The sequence below is a fragment of the Lissotriton vulgaris genome, chromosome 3_1, assembly GCF_964263255.1.
Source record: "Lissotriton vulgaris chromosome 3_1, aLisVul1.2, whole genome shotgun sequence".
Lineage (NCBI taxonomy): Eukaryota > Metazoa > Chordata > Amphibia > Caudata > Salamandridae > Lissotriton > Lissotriton vulgaris.
The window spans coordinates 1,861,173,826-1,861,194,497 of record NC_141689.1 but is presented as its reverse complement, the minus strand read 5'-3'; the positions used below and the strand labels follow the sequence as shown (position 1 = coordinate 1,861,194,497).

The 20,672-nt window shown below is 42.9% G+C and overlaps 1 protein-coding gene across 1 annotated transcript in view; it reads left to right on the top strand.

The window, feature by feature from the left end:
* The window catches only part of DCHS2 (dachsous cadherin-related 2), a 932,357-nt gene that overhangs the window by 427,611 nt on the left and 484,074 nt on the right, over positions 1–20,672 (top strand). The window contains exon 4 of the mRNA XM_086962326.1: positions 2,625–2,856. Within this exon, the coding sequence (XP_086818452.1) occupies positions 2,625–2,856 (232 nt within the window). The remainder of the gene's footprint in view (positions 1–2,624; positions 2,857–20,672) is intronic.

The following is a 20,672-nucleotide window of genomic DNA, read 5'->3' as shown; positions in this document are numbered from 1 at the left end:
TGCTAAAGAATAAAAACTATGGACAGTGAGCAAACTAGGGTCAGAGCCTTCCTCAGCTGATAGCACTGGTTGCAACTTCCACAACTACATAATTGGCAGAAATGGAAATACGTTCGCTTTTGGTATAGGAGTCAAGGTGACCTCTGGAATTGGGCCACACATCTAGGACGATTAGAAACGCGCTACTAGGTCTACCTCTAATGAGAATGACCTTGTTGTTTTGATTCATTTAGACATAGACAAGTTTGTTTCATCCATAAGTTAATGATCTCTAGGTATGAAAGGCTGTTGGGCTGATTCTCAGCCCCTCATAAGAACTAAAGTGGATGTGTGCCATCCGCAACATTTGGAGAAGGCAGTCCTGTGCGCTCAAAGATCTGGCGGGGGGAAGTAGGGGCGGGCACCTGTTTAACAACATCGGATCGAGGGACTAGTCTTGGTGAACCATGCCAGGCAAGGTACGAGGCCATGTGAGTGTAGGTGTATTGCGTAGGCACAGGTGAGTAAAATCTGACATATTACTTGCTATGCAGGGCTCTGATAAAGGACTCATGGATGCTAGACCCAGAATAGGTGCTCAAAGTTGCCTGACTAAGAGCACTTGTTCACTGGTGCCTGACTCAGAGCAGGTGCTCACAGGTGCTTGACTCAGAGCAGGTGCTCTAGGGTGCCTGACTCAGAGCAGGTGCTCACAGGTGCTTGACTCAGAGCAGGTGCTTACGGGTGCTTGACTCAGATCAGGCGCTCACGGGTGCTTGACTCAGAGCAGGTGCTCACGGGTGCCTGACTCAGAGCAGGCGCTCATGTGTGCTTGACTCAGAGCAGGTGCTCACGAGTGCCTGACTCAGAACAGGCGTCACGGGTGCCTGACTCAGAGCAGGCGCTCACGGGTGGTTGACTCAGAGCAGGTGCTCACGGGTGCTTGACTCAGAGCAGGTGCTCACGGGTGCCTGACTCAGAGCAGGCGCTCACAGGTGCTTGACTTAGAGCAGGCGCTCATGGGTGCCTAACTTAGAGCAGGCGCTCACTGGTGCTTGACTCAGAGCAGGTGCTCACGGGTGCCTAACTCAGAGCAGGCGCTCATGGGTGCTTGCTCAGAGAAGGTGCTCACGGGTGCTTGACTCAGAGCAGGTGCTCACAGGTGCTTGACTCAGAGCAGGTGCTCACGGTGCCTGACTCAGAGCAGGCACTCACGGGTGCTTGACTCAGAGCAGGTGCTTACGGGTGCTTGACTCAGATCAGGTGCTCACGGGTGTTTGACTCAGAGCAGGTGCTCACGGGTGCCTGACTCAGAGCAGGCGCTCATGTGTGCTTGACTCAGAGCAGGTGCTCACGGGTGCCTGACTCAGAGCAGGCGTCACGGGTGCCTGACTCAGAGCAGGCGCTCACGGGTGCTTGACTCAGAGCAGGTGCTCACGGGTGCTTGACTCAGAGCAGGTGCTCACGGGTGCCTGACTCAGAGCAGGCGCTCACAGGTGCTTGATTTAGAGCAGGCGCTCACGGGTGCCTAACGCAGAGCAGGCGCTCACTGGTGCTTGACTCAGAGCAGGTGCTCACGGGTGCCTAACTCAGAGCAGGCGCTCATGGGTGCTTGCTCAGAGAAGGTGCTCACGGGTGCTTGACTCAGAGCAGGTGCTCACGGGTGCTTGACTCAGGGCAGGTGCTCACGGATGCCTGACTCAGAGCAGGCACTCACGGGTGCTTGACTCAGAGCAGGTGCTCACGGGTGCCTAACTCAGAGCAGGCGCTCATGGGTGCTTGCTCAGAGCAGGTGCTTACGGGTGCCTGACTCAGAGCAGTTGCTCACGGGTGCTTGACTCAGAGCAGGTGCTCACGGGTGCTTGACTCAGATCAGGTGCTCACAGGTAGCGCTACAAATATAACGTTTACCTCTGATGTGCCTGAGCTCTGAAGGCCAATCATTGATTAGGGCATGTGCCACAATGAAAACAGTATTTGCAAAAGGAAACACCAGCATATTACCCATAGCCTCACATGGCCCTTGTAATGGGTGGACTCTAGGGTTGTACACCCCTCCCATTTCCTAACATTATCTCTGCCTATGTTAAAAGAGAGAGCTAAGACTAACTACCCCACGACAATGTCACACCTGCTGTCATTTGTGGCAGTAGCTGCACTTTTAACAAATATTTTGTATGATCAGTATGCATTAAGAAATGATTTTCCATTTTTATACCAGTCAATATTTATTTAGTTTCAAATAGAGGTTCCACGCTATGTAAATATTAATATATACAGTCGGACCGTCAAACTGACTACTACCTCTACCACAGCCCACTTCCGCGCCAGGACACTCCAGAGTATTAGTGCACGATACAAATCCTCTATAACATATAACATAATATGCTTTTCGAAACATCAAAATCCCATTACATAACAAATTGTATTTCAAGAAATGTACCCTACAATTACATGACTTAATGCACAATTTTCCAAAATGTATAACCACAGTTTCTACCAGGTGAACGTGTGGTTTAATGTTCAATTTCAGTGTAATATATTGTTAAAGAGTACAGTTTATGGCCAATGTTGTCGCTACTCGTGCTTTCATGCAGTGTCTCATTCTGCTCATCTTTTCTTTCAATGCTTGTTTTTTTCCACAGGGTGGTTTGAGTTCCCAGGCCTTTGTGCATATTGTGATAGAAGACATCAATGATAATCACCCAGTGTTCGATCCATCTGTGTATGTGATCAGTGTGAGCAGTCACACGCAACCCGGAACGGAGCTCCTAAGCGTCATTGCCACTGATCAGGACTCTGGGGCATATGGGCAAGTGACATACCAGTTATTGACAGGAGAGCTTTCTTCCATGTTTACTGTTGACTCATCCACAGGTATGTTTGCTTTTTAACATAATATTGTTCATTTCATATACATTTGCCAGTTCCAATGGAATGAGTATTAAAGTACTTGGGATACACAAACATGAGTGTATATCACTAAGTATATGTACATAAAACTGCGTGGTTTAGATAAGCTTGATAGCATTCATATAGTGGATCAGTATTGGTTACTATTAGTTCATTTTTTATTAACATTCCTAGGAAACACATTTTCTGTGATTGCCCATTTTTGATGTGGTCTGAGAAAGACGATTGTTTTCAGCTTTCCTCCAATCTACATTCCTCAGGCAATGTATCGAAATTATCAAATTCGTGTCCTATAAAATAACTGTAACGTTTTCACAGTAACCACATTTAGTTACTTATCATGTAATGTATTCATGTACATTGCATACTGTATTAGACGAGAGCACCCTCGACACAGCACACGTGCTCAGAGTTCAAATGCTCATACGAACAGCATATGCCATAAATTACATAAATTACATTTCTTTTACCAACAAAAGTTCCGAGTTCATAAATTTTGGTTCACTGTTCACTATTTACTGTCAAAGCAGCTATTGACTTATTTACAACCACTGCTTGTTTGCTGGCAGCAATATGATCTTGTTTTTGCATTGTGTCTTTTGTTTCATTAACTCTGCAAATTCTCAAGCAAAGGGGTTCTCAACCGTCTGACTTCTGTGGACTCCCACTTAATCATTACTGGAGTTGGAGGCCCCCTACTGAATCATTATTGGAACCTGGGGACCCACACGGAGTCATTTAGTCGGTGATTTCAACTTGCAAAACAATACACAAATGTTGAAATATTTTATTGTATTGACAAACAAATACAAGAGAATAAAATGTTATTTTATTGGAAGGTTGGATCTTTTCTAAATTCAAGTGAGGGCCACTTATCTTGCATACTACAGTCTGTTTGATGCTCTTGCACTGTCCTGTGAATCAATCTGAGACTACCTGCTCAAGTTTCAGCCTCTAATTTCAAATTGCTTCCAGAATGTTTGCAAATGTCCAGTTTTTCATTCTGCTTCTTCATATATCATTTATTATTATTATTTAAGTTTCCAAGCAGTCGCGGACCCCCTACCGTCATGGACCCCCAGGCCACAGGCTAAGAACCGCTGCACGTCTAACAAAGTGCAAATTTAGTGTTGGACACATTTCCAAGGAAAATCCAATACTCAGTATTTATTGTTAAATAAGTCGTATGTTGTGTACAGCAGTGGCTTCCAAATGTCCAGCATAAGCATCTGGCCCCTCTTTGCTTCAGTGGAAGGCACCAGAGGCCTAACAGAACTGCAATTGCAGAAATTCATACTCATTTACGAAAGATGACCCATCTCCTGAGCCATGATTAATGGATACTAAATATGCTTCGTGGTTATGAGGACACTCATGTAGAGATGGCGGTCTCTTCTAGTTTAGCCCCTAGCATCTCACTTTAAATTCAATTAATGTGTTTATATGCCGTGCTTGTCTTTTAAAAATATCCAAGATAATTATCTCTGTCTTGTTCATGGTACCAGCATCCTCGATTTTGAAACTGTTAAAATTGCCTATACATCCTTCAATTCTGCGTCACGCGCCTGTATAGGCACAGTGTATGTCTCCCAGACTGCAGGCCACTCTCATGCAACGTTGTCAATGCCCATGTCTAATTAAGGCTGCCGTTTTTAGGACTTACTTCTTCTATATTACCCATTTTCATAGTTTCCAATTTAAAAATAATATTTGTGACCTTTTACTGTTATCACTGTATTTCACTTTCCATTGTTCAGACTTTAAAAATAAAGGGGCAGATTTACGAGCCCCCTGCGCCACCAGTATGTCACTTTTTGTGACGTACTGGTGGCGTATTTTACTGCTCCATATTAACAAGGACAGGAAAAGCCACCCTGCGTGGCTTTTCCTGTCCTTGTAAATATGGCGCCTTTACACGCAGCACTTTCCGTGAAAGGGGCGTTCCATGGGTGGTACTGTGGGTGTTCCCACCCAACACCCATGGCACCAGACTCATTTCCAGATTTAAGAGGAATCGTAAATCTGGAAACGCGCCTGAATGCTACCGCAGGGAGGCGCAACGAGGAGAAATATTTTCATTTCTCCTTGTATTTTCCTCTTTCAATGCGTGCTGCATTCTATAGCACGCATTGAAAGAGGAAAATGCCTGTAGTGATTATTTTTTGTGTAGGAAGGTGCCCCTTCCATCACAAAAACAATCTCCCCATTACACAGGCATCCTTGCACCATGGTGCAAGGGTGCCTGCGCCGGCACATGGCAGCTGCTTGTGTGCCAGTGCAGGGGAGAACACAGGAACGTCACATATTATTGTAAATATGTCACATTCCTGTGCTTTGGAAGTGCCGCAGCGTGGCGCAGCAAAATGGATTGCGTTGCCGCGATGTGGCACTTGCTTGTAAATCTGCCCCAAAAAGTATGAGTAAATAAGAACAGGTAGGGATTTATATAGGGTGATACAAAAGGGGATGATGGACGGAGCGTTTGAGCAAATCAAACACTCACCCCCAGTCAACTGATCTGGGTTTAATCCATCACCATTCTTTAGCTCACTCTGCCACCCCAGTTCAGACATGGCCATATGCAAATCAGTCTGACCCTGTGCCTCATGGGAACAGTCCAGGCCGAACTGCCAAGCCATGTCTATATGGGTCATGTGGTATCTGTGTGTTTAATGGTCATTGATCTTTAGAGTCCTGTCAGTAGATAGGTTTTCATTGGCCTCTCATGTGTTTTTATTGGAATGATATATAAGAATGTTATTGGTTTATATTGGAACTCTGTGTCTGTTGGTCTTGCCTCCTGGGGTGTCATGGTCAGGATCGACAGATTAGTGGACAGTGTCAGGAGAATGCCTCGCAGGCTTATGGTTTAATGTGTTGTCTTTTATTTATAGTTGTTCTGTTTTTATGCTGCAGCGTGTGTCAAGGGTAGTGTGTTTATGTATGGGTATTGTTTCATCGTATTTTGTGTGTTTTGTTTCAAGTAGTCTGAGGTCTTATCTTGGTTGTTGTATTGTGTGTAAAAGGGGGAGATATGTGGTATCTGTGTGTCTATTGGTCATTGTTACATTTTTTAGATTCCTGTTAGTAGATGGGTTTTCATTGGTTTCTCATGTGTTCTTTATTGAAATGCAATGTACGAATGTTCTGGGTTTATGGTTGAACTTTGTGTCAGTTGGTCCCGCCTCCTGGGCCTTTTACTACTCTACAGCCTGCGCTCCGGTTTCTTCAAATAAAGCTCATCTTCGTCAAATCTTACACCTTGTAAGTATTTGGTGAACGCTGCATTTTATTCTAGTCAGAATCTGAAAACACAGGCACAACAAAATTTGTATAAAGGAGATTTATGTAGCAGTATTAAGACATTCTGCTGGGTGTATTTTTAATTTCGTGTGGGGAAGCGGAGTACAGCACAGGTTTATATTTCTTTTAGATTTGTAAGGTAGGTAGCATGCGATACCACCTTAATAAATAAGAAGGAGATAATATTCCACGGATGAAGAATATGCGTTTGACTTTGAAGTTGTTTATCCTACCTATTTATTAGATTTATGCATTTTGCGTAAAAGGCCAAAGCGGCAACGCGCTGTTAATTAGTGCTGAATCTACAAAGAGCTCACCAAATGTCACTAATGCGGTCATTAATTTAATTACTGTCAAGTGAGACCTGCTCTCAAGATGACCTCTTTCCCACCTTGCAAAAACATAGCAGGTGGTGGTATGATGCACACGCGTCCCTGGGCTGCCGAACGATTAATCTATTTATAATATACTTCAGTTTTGACCATATTTCACCTTCATTTAGAAAACAAACATTGACAAACCCAATAGGCATGGCTTATTTTAAGGGAGTTTTTGTTTGTTCAAGTGATAATATGTTCCTTTGTGACATGTTTGGAAGCACCCAAGCAATACATACAGACACACATCCAGGTACACAACACACATGCGGGCAAAACCAGTTTAATGGATGCAGGGATACATGGTTAACTGTGAGGGTGTACACATAGACAAACAAATGGTTGGAGGCCTGTGGGTGGTTGTTGTGGTTTAATAGCTGATTGGATGGAAATGTGGGTGAACAGATGAGTGCTTGAGTGTGACTAGATGAGACTGTAGCTGATGGTGAGGGCCGATATATTGTACCATGGATGCATAGATATGGGTAGACTGTATAGGTAGAAGTATGAGGATGAAAGGGTGAATAAATGAGTGTGTGGCCTGATAACCACATGGTTCTGAGGTTTGATTCTCTAATGCCCAGGGCACCCAGTAGTCTTTTGCCTACCCTCAGCCATAGGCCAGTACTTCTGGCCACTGGAAAGCTGTTAAACTGGATTTAAATTACTTATGGTCGAACACTCATGGGCATAATAACTTACAACCCTGATGTTCATTGACCTATGTATTTATCAAATAGTTCAAAAAGGACATTTAAACAGTGATACAAAGAAGTGACTTGTTAAGAGGTGAACTTTCCTCCTAGCCGTAAGGTAGCATGCCACTCTTGGTAAGATTATCAAAAAGGAAACTGGGCTGTTCCTGGGGAATCTGAGTGTAAGCGGTCACTGGTGTGTGTAGAGGTGGGCTCGTTAGAGAACTACCAGTGGGTATCCAATATGATGGATATAATAGCCTCACACACCCTTGCAGGTGTCATGCTTCATAGGCAATGCTCCTCGTTGGGTAGGCGGTGCAATCACCAACGGACAACACCTCAAAGAGGGGCTCTTTAGCGGAGATCTTTTATCCAACTGCCTATGGGTGAAGTGCGGGTGAGGGGCCAGGAAAGTGTAGACGGTGTGGTGAGTTAAAATGAAGCAATAGGTACCGGAAAACAACTTTATTCTGGTGGCCCTTTGCTTTAATTAAAAAACAGGAACTAGCCTGTACTTGCTGGAACTAAAGTTGTCCAAGCGTGAGACAGAACTAGAATGTGAGCGGTGTGGTCGACATGTTTCTCGCTTAATAGTACAATGACATGCGATTCTTCAGGACCTAAGTAGAGTTTACACAACTGTCTACAAAAACATGATCTAAATAAGTATCAGTGTGACTTAATCCATGTAATTTCAGGAAAAGGATACCTTTTTGACACTATTTCTTGCCTAAATTGGGAGACAAAAGAAATATTTACAACAGGTAAGGTTCAGAGTTCACACTCATTAGTGACCAAAAACACAGTGGCATACTAGTGAGGGTGCCGCTAGTATGTGAATAAAACCAAGGGTGAGTACCCAAAACAAGGGGCAATGTGAGTGAAATTGCCCATCTGTATGAGTAGGTAAAACAGTAAAACTAATAGCAGAAAATTGAACATAAAATAGAATAAATTCAAATTAAAGCAGCATTCAGCTTGGTCTCTTAGAGAACCTGACTCACCTAATGGTCAGGAATTAGATGTGTCAACAGTGCCCAGCGGGTCGTCCATCAGGAAAGAAGCCTCTGTATCTAGGGCTAAACCACAATGCTGAGGAAAGAAGATGGGAGAGGAGCCAGATACATATTAAAACCATAGCTGTGGCTGTCTGTGGGGCCTCCAAGCACAACTCTCAAAGCCTCACACTTTTTATTAACCAGTATTGAAATACATTCGTCTCTGAAAGACAACACAGGGCGTGCAGAATGCGATAGTGCCCAACATTGCCATAACCACACTTTTTGCTCCGTCATTGGCTATCTAATGTTTCTAAAACTACATAATTAACACGCACGCCGGTGGCTCGGTAATTTTGAGGCCGGGTGGGGCGTCAATTATTGAGGTCCCGGTAGTCGGCGTAGCAAAATGAACAACGCGGTAACTTTTGTCAGATCTAATTCGTGAGCCCATAATGCCGGTTACTGTTGAGCACCGCCGATTGTTTAGAATATGCATGGCGTGGCAGTGCGGAAAAGCGGATTTGATTAAGGTTAAACTGGTCGTTAATGAGCCCAGCTCGCCAAGCTTGTAGGCAATTGCAGCCGCTTCTCGGGTGGACGTTCAGTGAGTGAGAGCCTAACGATACTAGTCAGTTAGCCTCCCCTTGCCCCCCATATACACACACCTACAGTATCGAGCCGGGCGCGCTGCAGTAATAGCGCTCGTGGTGAAGATGAACGGGTAGTGATGCAGGCTCCCAAATTCACATATTTCGAGCCACATAGCGGGGCACGTTAACGCAGTTGAACCGCCATTCAGCACACTTACTTCTATCTCCTATGGTCGTTTCTGTGCGCCTACCCCTCTCCTCTGAGACCGGATAGTAAGGTCATTCATGGCGGCTTTGCTCCAAGTAGGCGAAGAGGGCGGGGGCAGCCAATGTGACTCCAGGCACTTCCCTTGAGCCTCTGTGAAGTCACATGATAAGGGCAGTAAGTGCGGAGGCCATTTTGTAGTGGAGTGAAAAGGGTGCATCAGTATTGGTGTTAATATACTGGAGAATAGTGGTAGTGGGTTGCTAATTTGATAATTGGCCCCATATTGTGTGGCGTATTGGTGGTGGAAGGTCACAGTTGTCACATGATAGTTACATGGCAGTTGCATAATTTATGAGAAGTTGCAAAAAGGGGGTTCTCAACCTAGTTACAAAATATGGCGGGAAAGGCGGATAATACCTGGCTCAGTTCACTTTGTGTGCTGGGGTGAAGGGTGGGTGAACACTGGGTGCCGTGTCCTCCGTGATGTCTTGGAACCCCCAGAGTGGATTTGTCCACACATCAAGCCTACTGGTTAAGAGATCCATGAAAGTGATGTTCAGGTGACATTCCATGAGACACCAACCTTTGGTACCAACTAGTTAATAGGCGTGCTCTTTTTATAGCGAGCTCCAGGGTATGTCTTCGTTCAGACCCCGTGTGTCTGTGGCAAGTCGGTGTATCCACCTCTGTTCTTTAAAAAATAAGTTCTGTTTAGAGATGCTGTTATTGGCTTCAAGTATCAGCCAAGTCAGTGAGTCAACAGTGTGGTTCAACTCAAAGAAGTGTTTGCACATTTTGGTGTTTGTCTTCCTGCAACGGAAGTTGCTTCTGTGTTCAGAGATACGGATCTTAATGGGTCGAGTGGTCATGCCCACATATTGTAGACCACAAGGGCATACCAGTAGGTAGATGCAGTTAGTCGTGTTGTAGTTGGTGTGCCCCCTCAATTCCCACGTGAATGTTTCTGAAAGTGGGACAGTCTTGTGTATAGACATGAAAGGGCAAGTGCTACATGTGCCACATGGGTAGTGTCCCTTCACGGGTGGTAGTTGCCACAAGGTGGTCTGTTTAGCTGTTCCCACTTTCTTAGCTCTAGTCTGGATAAGAATATCCTTAATATTCCTCGATCTCTTGAACGCAAATCTGGGAGTCTCTAGGTGAAGAGTCCCCGTGTTCAGGATCTGCCAATGGCACTTAATGATTTGCTTGACTTTAATGGAGGCTGGCGTGAAGGTGGTGACACATGTAATGGGCTCATTCACTTGCGGGATTGGAGTTCGGTGCTCAAGAAGCGCTTCCCGGTGGTTGTTGCGCACTCTTTTCTGTGCCCTGGTCACCTCCCTTACAGGGTAACCCCTGTCAGTTAATTCCTTGACAGTATGGTTGACTGGGTTTTGTAGTCGGAGAGGTTGCTGCAATTGCGTCTAACTCTTAAGAACTGTCCAAATGGTAGGTTTAGCTGTAGCGCTTTGGGGTGGTGGCTCGTGAAGTGGAGTAGACTGTTGCGGTCGGTGGATTTCCTGAACATGCTAGTGCTCAGTTGACCATCCCTGAATCTGATGGTTAAGTCCAGGAAGGAAATCTGTGTAGGAGAGGTTGTCATAGTAAAGTTAAGGTAGGGGTTCAAGGAGTTAATCCATTCAAAGAACTCCTGGTATGAATCTGAGCTACCCACCCAGAAGATCAAGATATCATCAGTGAATCTCCTCCATAGTTTGATGTTGGTATGGTAGGGGTTTGCCAGTTCATGAATGATCTTGCCCTCAAAATCCGCCATGTAGAGAAAAGCCACTGAAGGGGCAAAAGTACTCCCCATGGATGTTCCCTGGGTTTGGTGGTAATATTGCCCCTTGAACTCAAAGTAGTTCTCAGTTAAAGCTTGAGTGGCACACTCCATTATGAATGACGGAGGTGTAGGTGAGGTCCATTCCTCTGCACTCAGGATGCCTTCGATCACCTCTAGTGTGGCCCTCTGTGGAATGTTCGTATAGAGGGCCTCCACGTCCAGGGTGATGAGGAAGTCAATGTGGGTATCCTCCTGCACATTTTATTCTGGTGGCCCTTTGCTTCAATTAAAAAACAGGAACTAGTCTGTACTTGCTGGAACTAAAGTTGTCCAAGCGTGAGACAGAACTAGAATGTGAGCGGTGTGGTCGACATGTTTCTCGCTTGATAGTACAATGACATGCGATTCTTCAGGACCTAAGTAGAGTTTACACTACTGTCTACAAAATAATGATCTTAATCCATTCAATTTTAGGAAAAGGATACCTGTTTGACACTATTTCTTGCCTAAATTGGGAGACAAAAGAAATATTTACAACAGGTAAGGTTCAGAGTTCACACTCATTAGTGACCAAAAACACAGTGGCATACTAGTGAGGGTGCCGCTAGTATGTGAATAAAACCAAGGGTGAGTACCCAAAACAGGGGGCAATGTGAGTGAAATTGCCCATCTGTATGAGTAGGTAAAACAGTAAAAGTAATCGCAGAAAATTGAACATAAAATAGAATAAATTAAAATTAAAACAGCATTCAGCTTGGTCTCTTAGAGAACCTGACTCACCTAATGGTCAGGAATTATATGTGTCAACAGTGCCCAGCGGGTCGCCCATCAAGAAAGAAGCCTCTGTATCTAGGGCTAAACCACAATGCGGAGGAAAGAAGATGGGAGAGGAGCCAGATACATATTAAAACCCGAGCTGTGGCTGCCTCTGGGGCCTCCAAGCACAACTCTCAAAGCCTCACACTTTTCATTAACCAGTATTGAAATACATTTGTCTCTAAAAGACAACCCAGGGCGTGCAGAATGTGATAGTGCCCAACATTGCCATGACCACACTTTTTGCTCCGTCATAGGCTATCTAATGTTTCTAAAACTACATAATTAACACACATGCCAGTTGCTCACCCTGCAGATTACACTGATCCATTCCCACCCCCCTTTTTGAAGACAAGCATGCCACTCTTACCCAGGAGCTCTTGGGCTAACACAGGCCTCCAATGTTACTGCAGCTAGAGGATGTAGATCGGGCAGCTTACTCCGTATTAATGAGGCAAGAGTAGGGGTAATTTCCCATTAACAAGGGGATGTCATTCGGCCATACCATTCACCCATAGTCAGCCACTGTGCACAAGAGTTTTCACTTTTGCTTCTGTTCTATCCCCTCTCAGAGTTCATAGGGCATCTACCAGCATGACAACTTGCTGGCTTGTAGCAAGTGTTAGAGCATCATGTATCATGTGTCAGAAGATGAAATGTTGGATCAACCCGGGGAACGCCACCACCACACTAGCCGCCACTATCACGCTGTCCCCCTTGCCAAGTGGCAGAAAATATAGTATAGTTAGTGTAGTGTGCATATGACATAGTGAAAAGGCATTCCCAATGTGACTCAGCCATATTCTGTCACTAAGGATGAAAAGTAGACAGCACAAAGAAGGCGCTACCTGAAATCGTGTAACATGGCACATTTATTTAACGCAAGTATGCACCTCACAAGCACAGCAGACCCTGTCTTGTAAGCAAGAACAAAGTAATTTACTACAAGCTTGCCGTCCACAAACGTGGTAGAATCTGTCTTAGTACGTCATGACGAGTTCAGTTACCGCAACCATGCCCCTCTCGAACATGGGAGACCTGCTACTATGAACCATGAAAAAAGTCCCTTACTATGAGCGTGTTCAGTACAAGCATTGCTTGGCTTCCTATTCAATGGGCATGCATTTATGATTCTCACTCCCTCTCCAAGACTGCATAAAGGTTTGGTATTATATATAATTTTGTTTATTTATTTATTTATTTATTTATTGTTTGATGGGACAATGTTTAGTTTATACTTTGTTGATGGCAACAAAATTCAAACTTAATTAAAAATCGTTTAATAGAGTCCATACATAAAGGTAAGATGTAAAATGAAGACTCCAATACATATCGCTAGGATAAATGTTTCCCCCTGGTTCACCAGGCAGACTCTAGGAATTTAGAGACCGAAAAAATAACACAGGGCCATGTATCGGTTTTGCAGTTTCTCAATGCACATCGACGATCTCTCATCCCTGAGAGACTGCAAAGGGGGGAATGCACTTAGATCTAGATTTACAAAATGCCCTGCAGAAAAATAACATAAGTTTCTCACTTTCAGGACACGTATTACGAACTTACTTGATTTTGATCTATAATGAGGTATTCTTTCAGTAAAGACGGCCAAAGGCAAGATGCCCAACTTCAATTTACTATAAAGTGCTATATTGGTAGTTGGTTTAATATAATCCAATACATCTGAACGCCTAAATCCAGTTTTAAGTGATAAAGATGCAATTGCTAGGCTCCCGCCATTCTCTGAAATCGGAGTAGTTATGACACATTGGCATTATCGGCCCTTCAGAATTTTGTGTTCATTACAAGTGATTCTGGTAGGATTTCTCCCAGTAATCCCTTAGGCCTGGCTTTTCACACCATATTTTAATGTGTGAGACCCAAGCTAGTTCATATAATTCAAAGCTGTAGAATATAACTTGCAAAGTTACTCTGAAAAGTTCAAGCTCATCAGTCACCCATAGACGTATCCAATAAATTAGCGATTTAACAGGAGATACATGGAAGATCGAAGTCCAATCAGTTCAGCAACATAGGAGTACTCTTCCGGACAATCAACTATGCCTTGATACATCTATTTTTGCTCTTATTTAATTGAGTCAGCTTTACAATAGCTCCATAATTTAGCTCCTTACAAAGCTGCATTCACCACTTTGGCCCTGTACATACTTACTCTCAGTTCTACATGTTAATTGGATTTTTTTTGCACGTTTCAACAGAGCTGATAATCCCTGATTCAAAGTAAACTTTTGTAATTGGAGGCTCCAACGGTTTGAATCTGAAAAGTGGATGCTTAAGTGATCACACTGATGGGTTCTCTCAAGAGTAAAATCATTAGTTAAGATTTTCCCTTTAAAATAATTGTGGAGGTTATAATAATCATCCTTCATTTCCTACCCATACTCGATGCAAAATAAATTACATTTTCAAGTAGAATTCTGAGATCCATTGAAGTCTTGAACAGCAATAAAGTGCAAATACCAGAACAGACCCTTCAGAACCCACAAGACAAGGGGAATCATTATTATAACCTAGTAGAGAATTTACACATTTGTTAATGTCAAGCATGACAAGGGTGTGAGCAAGTCGACACCCTTGACGTATCCCTCATGTTGATGTGAATTTTCTCAATCAGTTCACCATTCGGCCTCCAGCGAAATTCCCACCAAGCATATTTCGCATTTCCTCACCACCACCACACTTTTAATGGCAGTGCGACAGTCATAACAAGTGTGGGGGTGTGGAAACATAGGAAGCCCTACAGGGCCCCCTGGTGCCCCATGCCATGTGGATGCACCTAGGGCAGATAGGCCTTGCAGTAGTGAAAAATAAACATGAGAGTTTTTCACTACCAGGAGATGTAAAACCTAAATGTACATGTCCGTCCTTTTAAATACACTGCACCCTGCCCTTGAGGTTGTCTAGGATCTACATTAAAGGTGGCTTGTATGTATTAAAAAGGAAGGTTTGGACCCGGAGAAAGTTCTACTCTGCAAAGTTAATATGCAGTTTAAACTGCATGCACGGGCTCTGCAAAGGAAGGCCTGGGGCATTTTTAAAGGGCAATTTAAGGGGAGGGCACAACCAGTGCTGCAGGCCCACTAGTAGCATTTAATTTGCCGGCGCTGGGCACATTTAGTGCTCTTTTACTAGGGACTTACAAGTAAATTAAATATACCAATTAGGTATAAGCCAATGTTACCATGTTTTAAGCAGAGAGCCTACGCACTTTAGCACTGTTTAGCAGTGGTAAAGTGCCCAGAATCCTAATGTAAACAACAATAGATTCAGCAAAATGTAGGAGGAGAGCCAAAGATTGGTCAAAGACCACCCTAAGGCCGACCGATCTAACAGGCACCTTGTCCTAAATAAAAAACAATTCTAACCCTACCTGTGGAAAGTAAAGGAAACCCTAACTCTAATGCTAAGCCTAGCACTAAATCAAACTTAAAGCACATTTATTTAAAAAAAAAACTAAAAACTATTGGAATGCCCAATGAAAATCACAATGCCATGGAAAAATGAGGATGAAGTGCTTTTCTCTACAACTAATTACATCATTATACGTAATCAGGAAAGGCATGTTAAAGACATTTGAAAACTTTGAAAAATATTTATTGGATGACTAAACTGACTAGATTTAAATGTATATTATGTTTATATTTTGTGGTATAAGGTTAGATCTAAATACATATTTACCATGGATTAAGGGTTGTTTAATTGTAATATTACTTTTTGAAGCTATTATTTGCCTGCCATTGAAGTGAGGTCCTGATGCAGTACTCAAACTAATGGCATGTCTGCAATTGCAGATGAAAGTAATGGTAGACGTGTCACCAATGAGGTTGAAGTAATGGAAGTGCACCGAATTAACTTTGTCATGAGTGGTTATTTTATTTTCAGTTCAATGTACAATGAATTGGAATACAGCATTTTCAAAGAACTCTTTATTTCAAATTCAAGAATACAGGTTTGTAGACATATTTGCACTTCAAGGCCAAAACGGAAAAAAGAAAAAGAAACAAGCACTGGCGTTGCCAATAGGTTTCGCATTTGGAAAGTTGGAGCTATTGGTTTTGTAAATGACATTTTATATTTATATATCGTTATTGGCATTGTCAATAACAATATATAAATATAAAATGTCATTTACAAAACCAATAGCTCCAACTTTCCAAATGCGAAACCTATTGGCAACGCCAGTGCTTGTTTTATAACAAATGTTATTGATTTTATTTTAAGACCTTACAAAAGGCGGATGTGACATCAAGCAATACAGCATAACGAAGAATTGTGCAGTACAGCATCACGAAGAACTGTCAAGGTACAGAAGTTGGTCATTTAACATCAAAACCCACCCCCTTCGCAGGGCCAATAACAAAGAAAACATTATCGTTTGTCCAATACTAACACTGTCCCATTTCAAGTGAATGAAATAGTTGTTTGCTGTCCCTTATTTCATGTGAGTATGGCACCAAAAATATGGCTGTTTTTTCACTCTTATAAAGCATTTTATCGGCGCGAAATACATCTAATTAGAATTGCCCTGCTCACTCGCAAATACATTTTGTAGTTTCAGGCACAAGCTGGAATTAATTGATGGAAATTCAAAATGTGTAGTTCTTTCACATATTTTTGAAGGTCCAACTCATGGAACAATAGGGAATGGAGAAACGTCGGTGACCTGTGAGGCGCATGAAATGTTACTTTTCTTTGTATTTCCCATGTTGCTTGGTCTATGATAATTATGACAATGTTGTGTGTGCAACAGTGCAGAGCAATGTTCCGACCATTAACTCTCCTAAATTCGCCAAATCTACGTGGTTTGTTTTTATCAACAGCTGAAGAGGTATCTACTTTAAAGAGATTTTCTGTTAAGCGTGTATTTGATAAATGCACTGTAGATCTATAGAATTTAAAACCAATAAAATAAATATAAAAAGGGAAAAAAAGTCTTATATGTAGCAAAACTATTATAGTCCTTCCCCAGTTACTTCTCTCTGTTTCCATGGGAAAGGCTTGGACACGGTGACGAGCTGTGCTTTACCCACACTAAACACAATTCATGCAGTTCACCGTCTAAATCCTCTATTTCTAATTGTAATATCTCATTTGAATGCACCAGTAATAAATCTACTGCTTGCCGTTGGCAACGTGGTCGTGGACACCTTCAAAATGAACAAATAACATAAATAAAGATATTTCCATATGTGCTAGTGCAGCCTATTTATGCAGATACAAGCTATTGATCGTGAAAAATCAATGGAACATAAAAATCCGCATTTTGGGCCATTGAAATGCGCCGTTAATCACGCCCTCTCCCCTCTGGGTCATTGGTATTCATTTATGTGAGGTCGATTGTCCCGAACTCTTCTGGACACTAGACATAATTAACAAGGGAATCGTCTTTTAAAGACCTGCTACTTACTTGGGGAGTGGGGGGGCTGTTTCATGCATGCACTGCCAACAACCAGGCCAGTGCCAACACTTGCATCACCCTCTCTGCCTGCCTTATGCTCCATGCTTCTGAAAGGTAAGAAAAAAACGTGCATTTGCGTTTCAAATGTCCGATCCTACAGCAGCACACTTCCAAAGCCCATACATGCCGTTAACCCGATTCAAAGTCCCATTGTCCCGATTTTTTTTTTAATCTCCCACTTTGCTCTCCTGAAATGTTGGTATGTATGTCACAAAAAGCCACTCGGAACGTTCGTTTCTGCACCAAAGACACAAATAAACAGTGTAACAAAAGTCTGCGCACAAATGTGGGCAAACGATTAGTAAACATACACCCTCGTGCACACAAACATACTCTCCACAATATAAGAGATGACCAGTATCACCCTAGCATGCACATACACTTTTCATGTTTCTATTGTATCGACACCTCCACAATCTTTATTAAATCGCCTTTTTGTGGCACTGTGTACTAGCATGCACATAAAACCAAGGTGCACAAAGTCCATAATAATCATGTTTTGTGGTTTGGTCACAATCCCTCACGCACATTCAACTACAAGCGCATGCATAGCATATGCACTAGTGACGACAGCCATTTTTAAATTCAGCACATTCCACTTGTTGCGTTATTGATAATAAGCAGGCAATCGTAGTGAGTGGACTAGTTAGATCTCGACCCTTTGACGTTCAGCAGCAAGGCTTGGTCACCTCTTTTTTAAAAAATGACTATATTTCCACAGCTACCCACTCCCTTTCATAAAGCACAACATTAACAGCGGTCTTCTGTGTTGGAGGGTGTGCTTACACGTCTCGGTGAAACTGCCTACACTCTAAAACACAGCATTCAACTCAGACATGTTTTTGACAGGTGAGCTTCTGCTTCATAAAACTAATCTAGGCACTTTATGCCGAGCCGCCAAGAAGGTAAGATAAGGCAAAACTCACACCCGTTTTTAAAAATATCAAACATAATAGATAAATAAACACTGACGAGATACGTCTGCCTCCTTCCTTTCCTCTATGAGCTAGGGCACCGGATCTGCACTTCACCAAGCACAGTAACTTTTTCTCGCTCTCACAGGTTTCGTTGCAGACAGAAGTCCCGTTTGCAGGCGCAGCTTTAGATACGTAGAATAACTTCCTGTTCAGGAGAAAGGAAATAGACAGAGGACTAGCATACATTCACAGTGACACAATGTTAAACTCAAAAATGTACCAATAACAACTAGCCTTAATGTGTAACCCTTATGTTCTCTTTTCTGCTGGGCACACCAGCTTAATGGCTAGATTTTGTTGTGTTCAAAGTGAAATATTTCAAGTCTTTTTCGGACTGCGATTTTAGCTCGTGACTTCAGTAGAAATGAATTCAGTTTTATTATCGTATTCAGGTATTCTAGTTATTATCTGAGGCACAGGAATTATGAAACGACGGAGAATTGAAACTTCGCAATGTTTTTTCGCCATGCTATACAGCACGGTACCTGCTGTGCACCATGACTGAAAATAATGTTAAAACAAGTCAGGTCCCGGGCCGGCAGCCAATCACAGCGCGGCCCGGGAAATGACATCACGGGGGTGTCCCGGGCCGGCAGCCAATCGCAGCGCGGCCCGGGACAAAGGGGCGGGGCTTAAAAAAAGCACCAGAAACGCCCCCGAATCGCGTTTTCGTGAGAAAGCGCGATTGACAGCCTCTGCCTCCCAATGGCTAGCCTTCATTTATGGAGCTAGCCAATGAGACGCAGAGGCGGGGCCGACATCCATACTGAAGACAATAGTTTTCAAACTGGGAGGGGCACTTCGTGCCCCTCGCCAGGTTCGAAACCTAAAAAGATTTGAATGGTTTGTAGAGGGATAGCAGGAGTAAGACCAAAGCACTTGTCAGTGACATGCTTTACAACACATTAGCAAGTGAGTTTGGTTTAACAATAATATATCTTGGAAAAAAGTAAAATACCTCTCGATCAAGGCTAGGTCTGCAGAAGGTTTTTTTAAACCGGACCTGTTAATATTCGCAGGTGATCTCATCAAATTTGCTGTGCAGCGTGAATATGCATATTCCAGTTTTGTTTCTGGCTATTTCTTATTATCCGAAGCTCATTATTTTATATTTTCACTTGTAGCAGCTCACAGGGCTTGTCCACCATTATGGACTATCCATAAGCAAGTGTTCTTTTTATTGCAAACAATAGTCCATCTATAATGTGTTTAGTGCCAGAGACTGGAGATGATCAATCCTAGTCCTTTTGATAAGTTTATAGTGCCATGGACATAATTAAAGAACTAAGGGCCATATGTATCAACATCCTCATTTGCGATTCTCAAATAGCGATTTTTTTGAAATCGCTATTTGAGAATTGCAAAAAGGGATGTATTAAAGAAATCACAATTTTTTTGCGAATTCTTAGTATTCCTTAATTGCGATTAGCAATTTGCGAAATCGCAATTAATGAATACTTTCCCATTCATTTCTATGGGCCAGGAGGTCCATGGGAATGAATGGGAAGTCATTCTCAATTTGCGATTCGCAATTTGAGAATCACAAATTGAGAATAATTTCAAGGGTGTCATAAGGACACCCTGATGCACACCTAAAATGAACATGAGTGCGCACATGGCACACATACATGCCCTAAGGGCAAGTATGTGCGCCACATGGCACCTTTGCAAATGCCAAAAAGTGCATTTGGGAAGGAAATCGCAAATTACCACCAACTTGAAGTTGGTGGTAATTTGCGATTTCTTAATGAGTAATCGCACAACTTGGGTGCTTCATACATAGCATTTAAGGAATTGCAATTTGTGATTCCTTAAATGCTTACTTAAACTTAAGGAATCACACATTTTTGTGATTCCTTAAATTTGCGATGCGATTATCCTCACAGATACCGTTTTCCAAATTTTGAGTCGCAAACGCTGCTTTTTTGCGATTTGCAGCGTTTGCGAATCAAAATTTGCTTGATACATATGCCCCTAACTTACTGCTTCCTTTAATGTATTTGGCACTCTAGACATTTGATTGCATTCGCATCGTGCTTCCAGAAAAACACTACAGATGGGCATTCATCACATTTGCCAGCTGCTCCCCGATGGGCACACTGTTTTTCTAAATTGTAAGGAGGTTATGTATGAGAAATTGGATTATTAGCTGAGAGGAGTGGAAGCCCCACTCAAATAACAAACACAGGCCTTCTCTGGTTCAGCGAAAAATGTCAATAAATAAACCTTTGCTTAACCTCTTTGGTGTGTCGGACGGCCCCCCAGCCGTCTGACGTCACGGTTGGCGTGTGCGGAAGATGGCCCCCGGCCATCCGATTTCCGCATGCGTGAGATTCTCCCACACATTGGGAGAATTTGCGCCGCAGCGAAGCGGCTAACTCTCTAACAGCTTGGCACAAAAGCAGTCAGGCTTAATATAGAGGTGATCTGTAAAATATTCATGCAACAGTAATAAAGTGAAAACACAACGCAAGACACATCTCAAACAAATGTACAAACATAGAGTACATTTTAAGAAACAGAATGACACCAAAACAAGAAAAAGGTC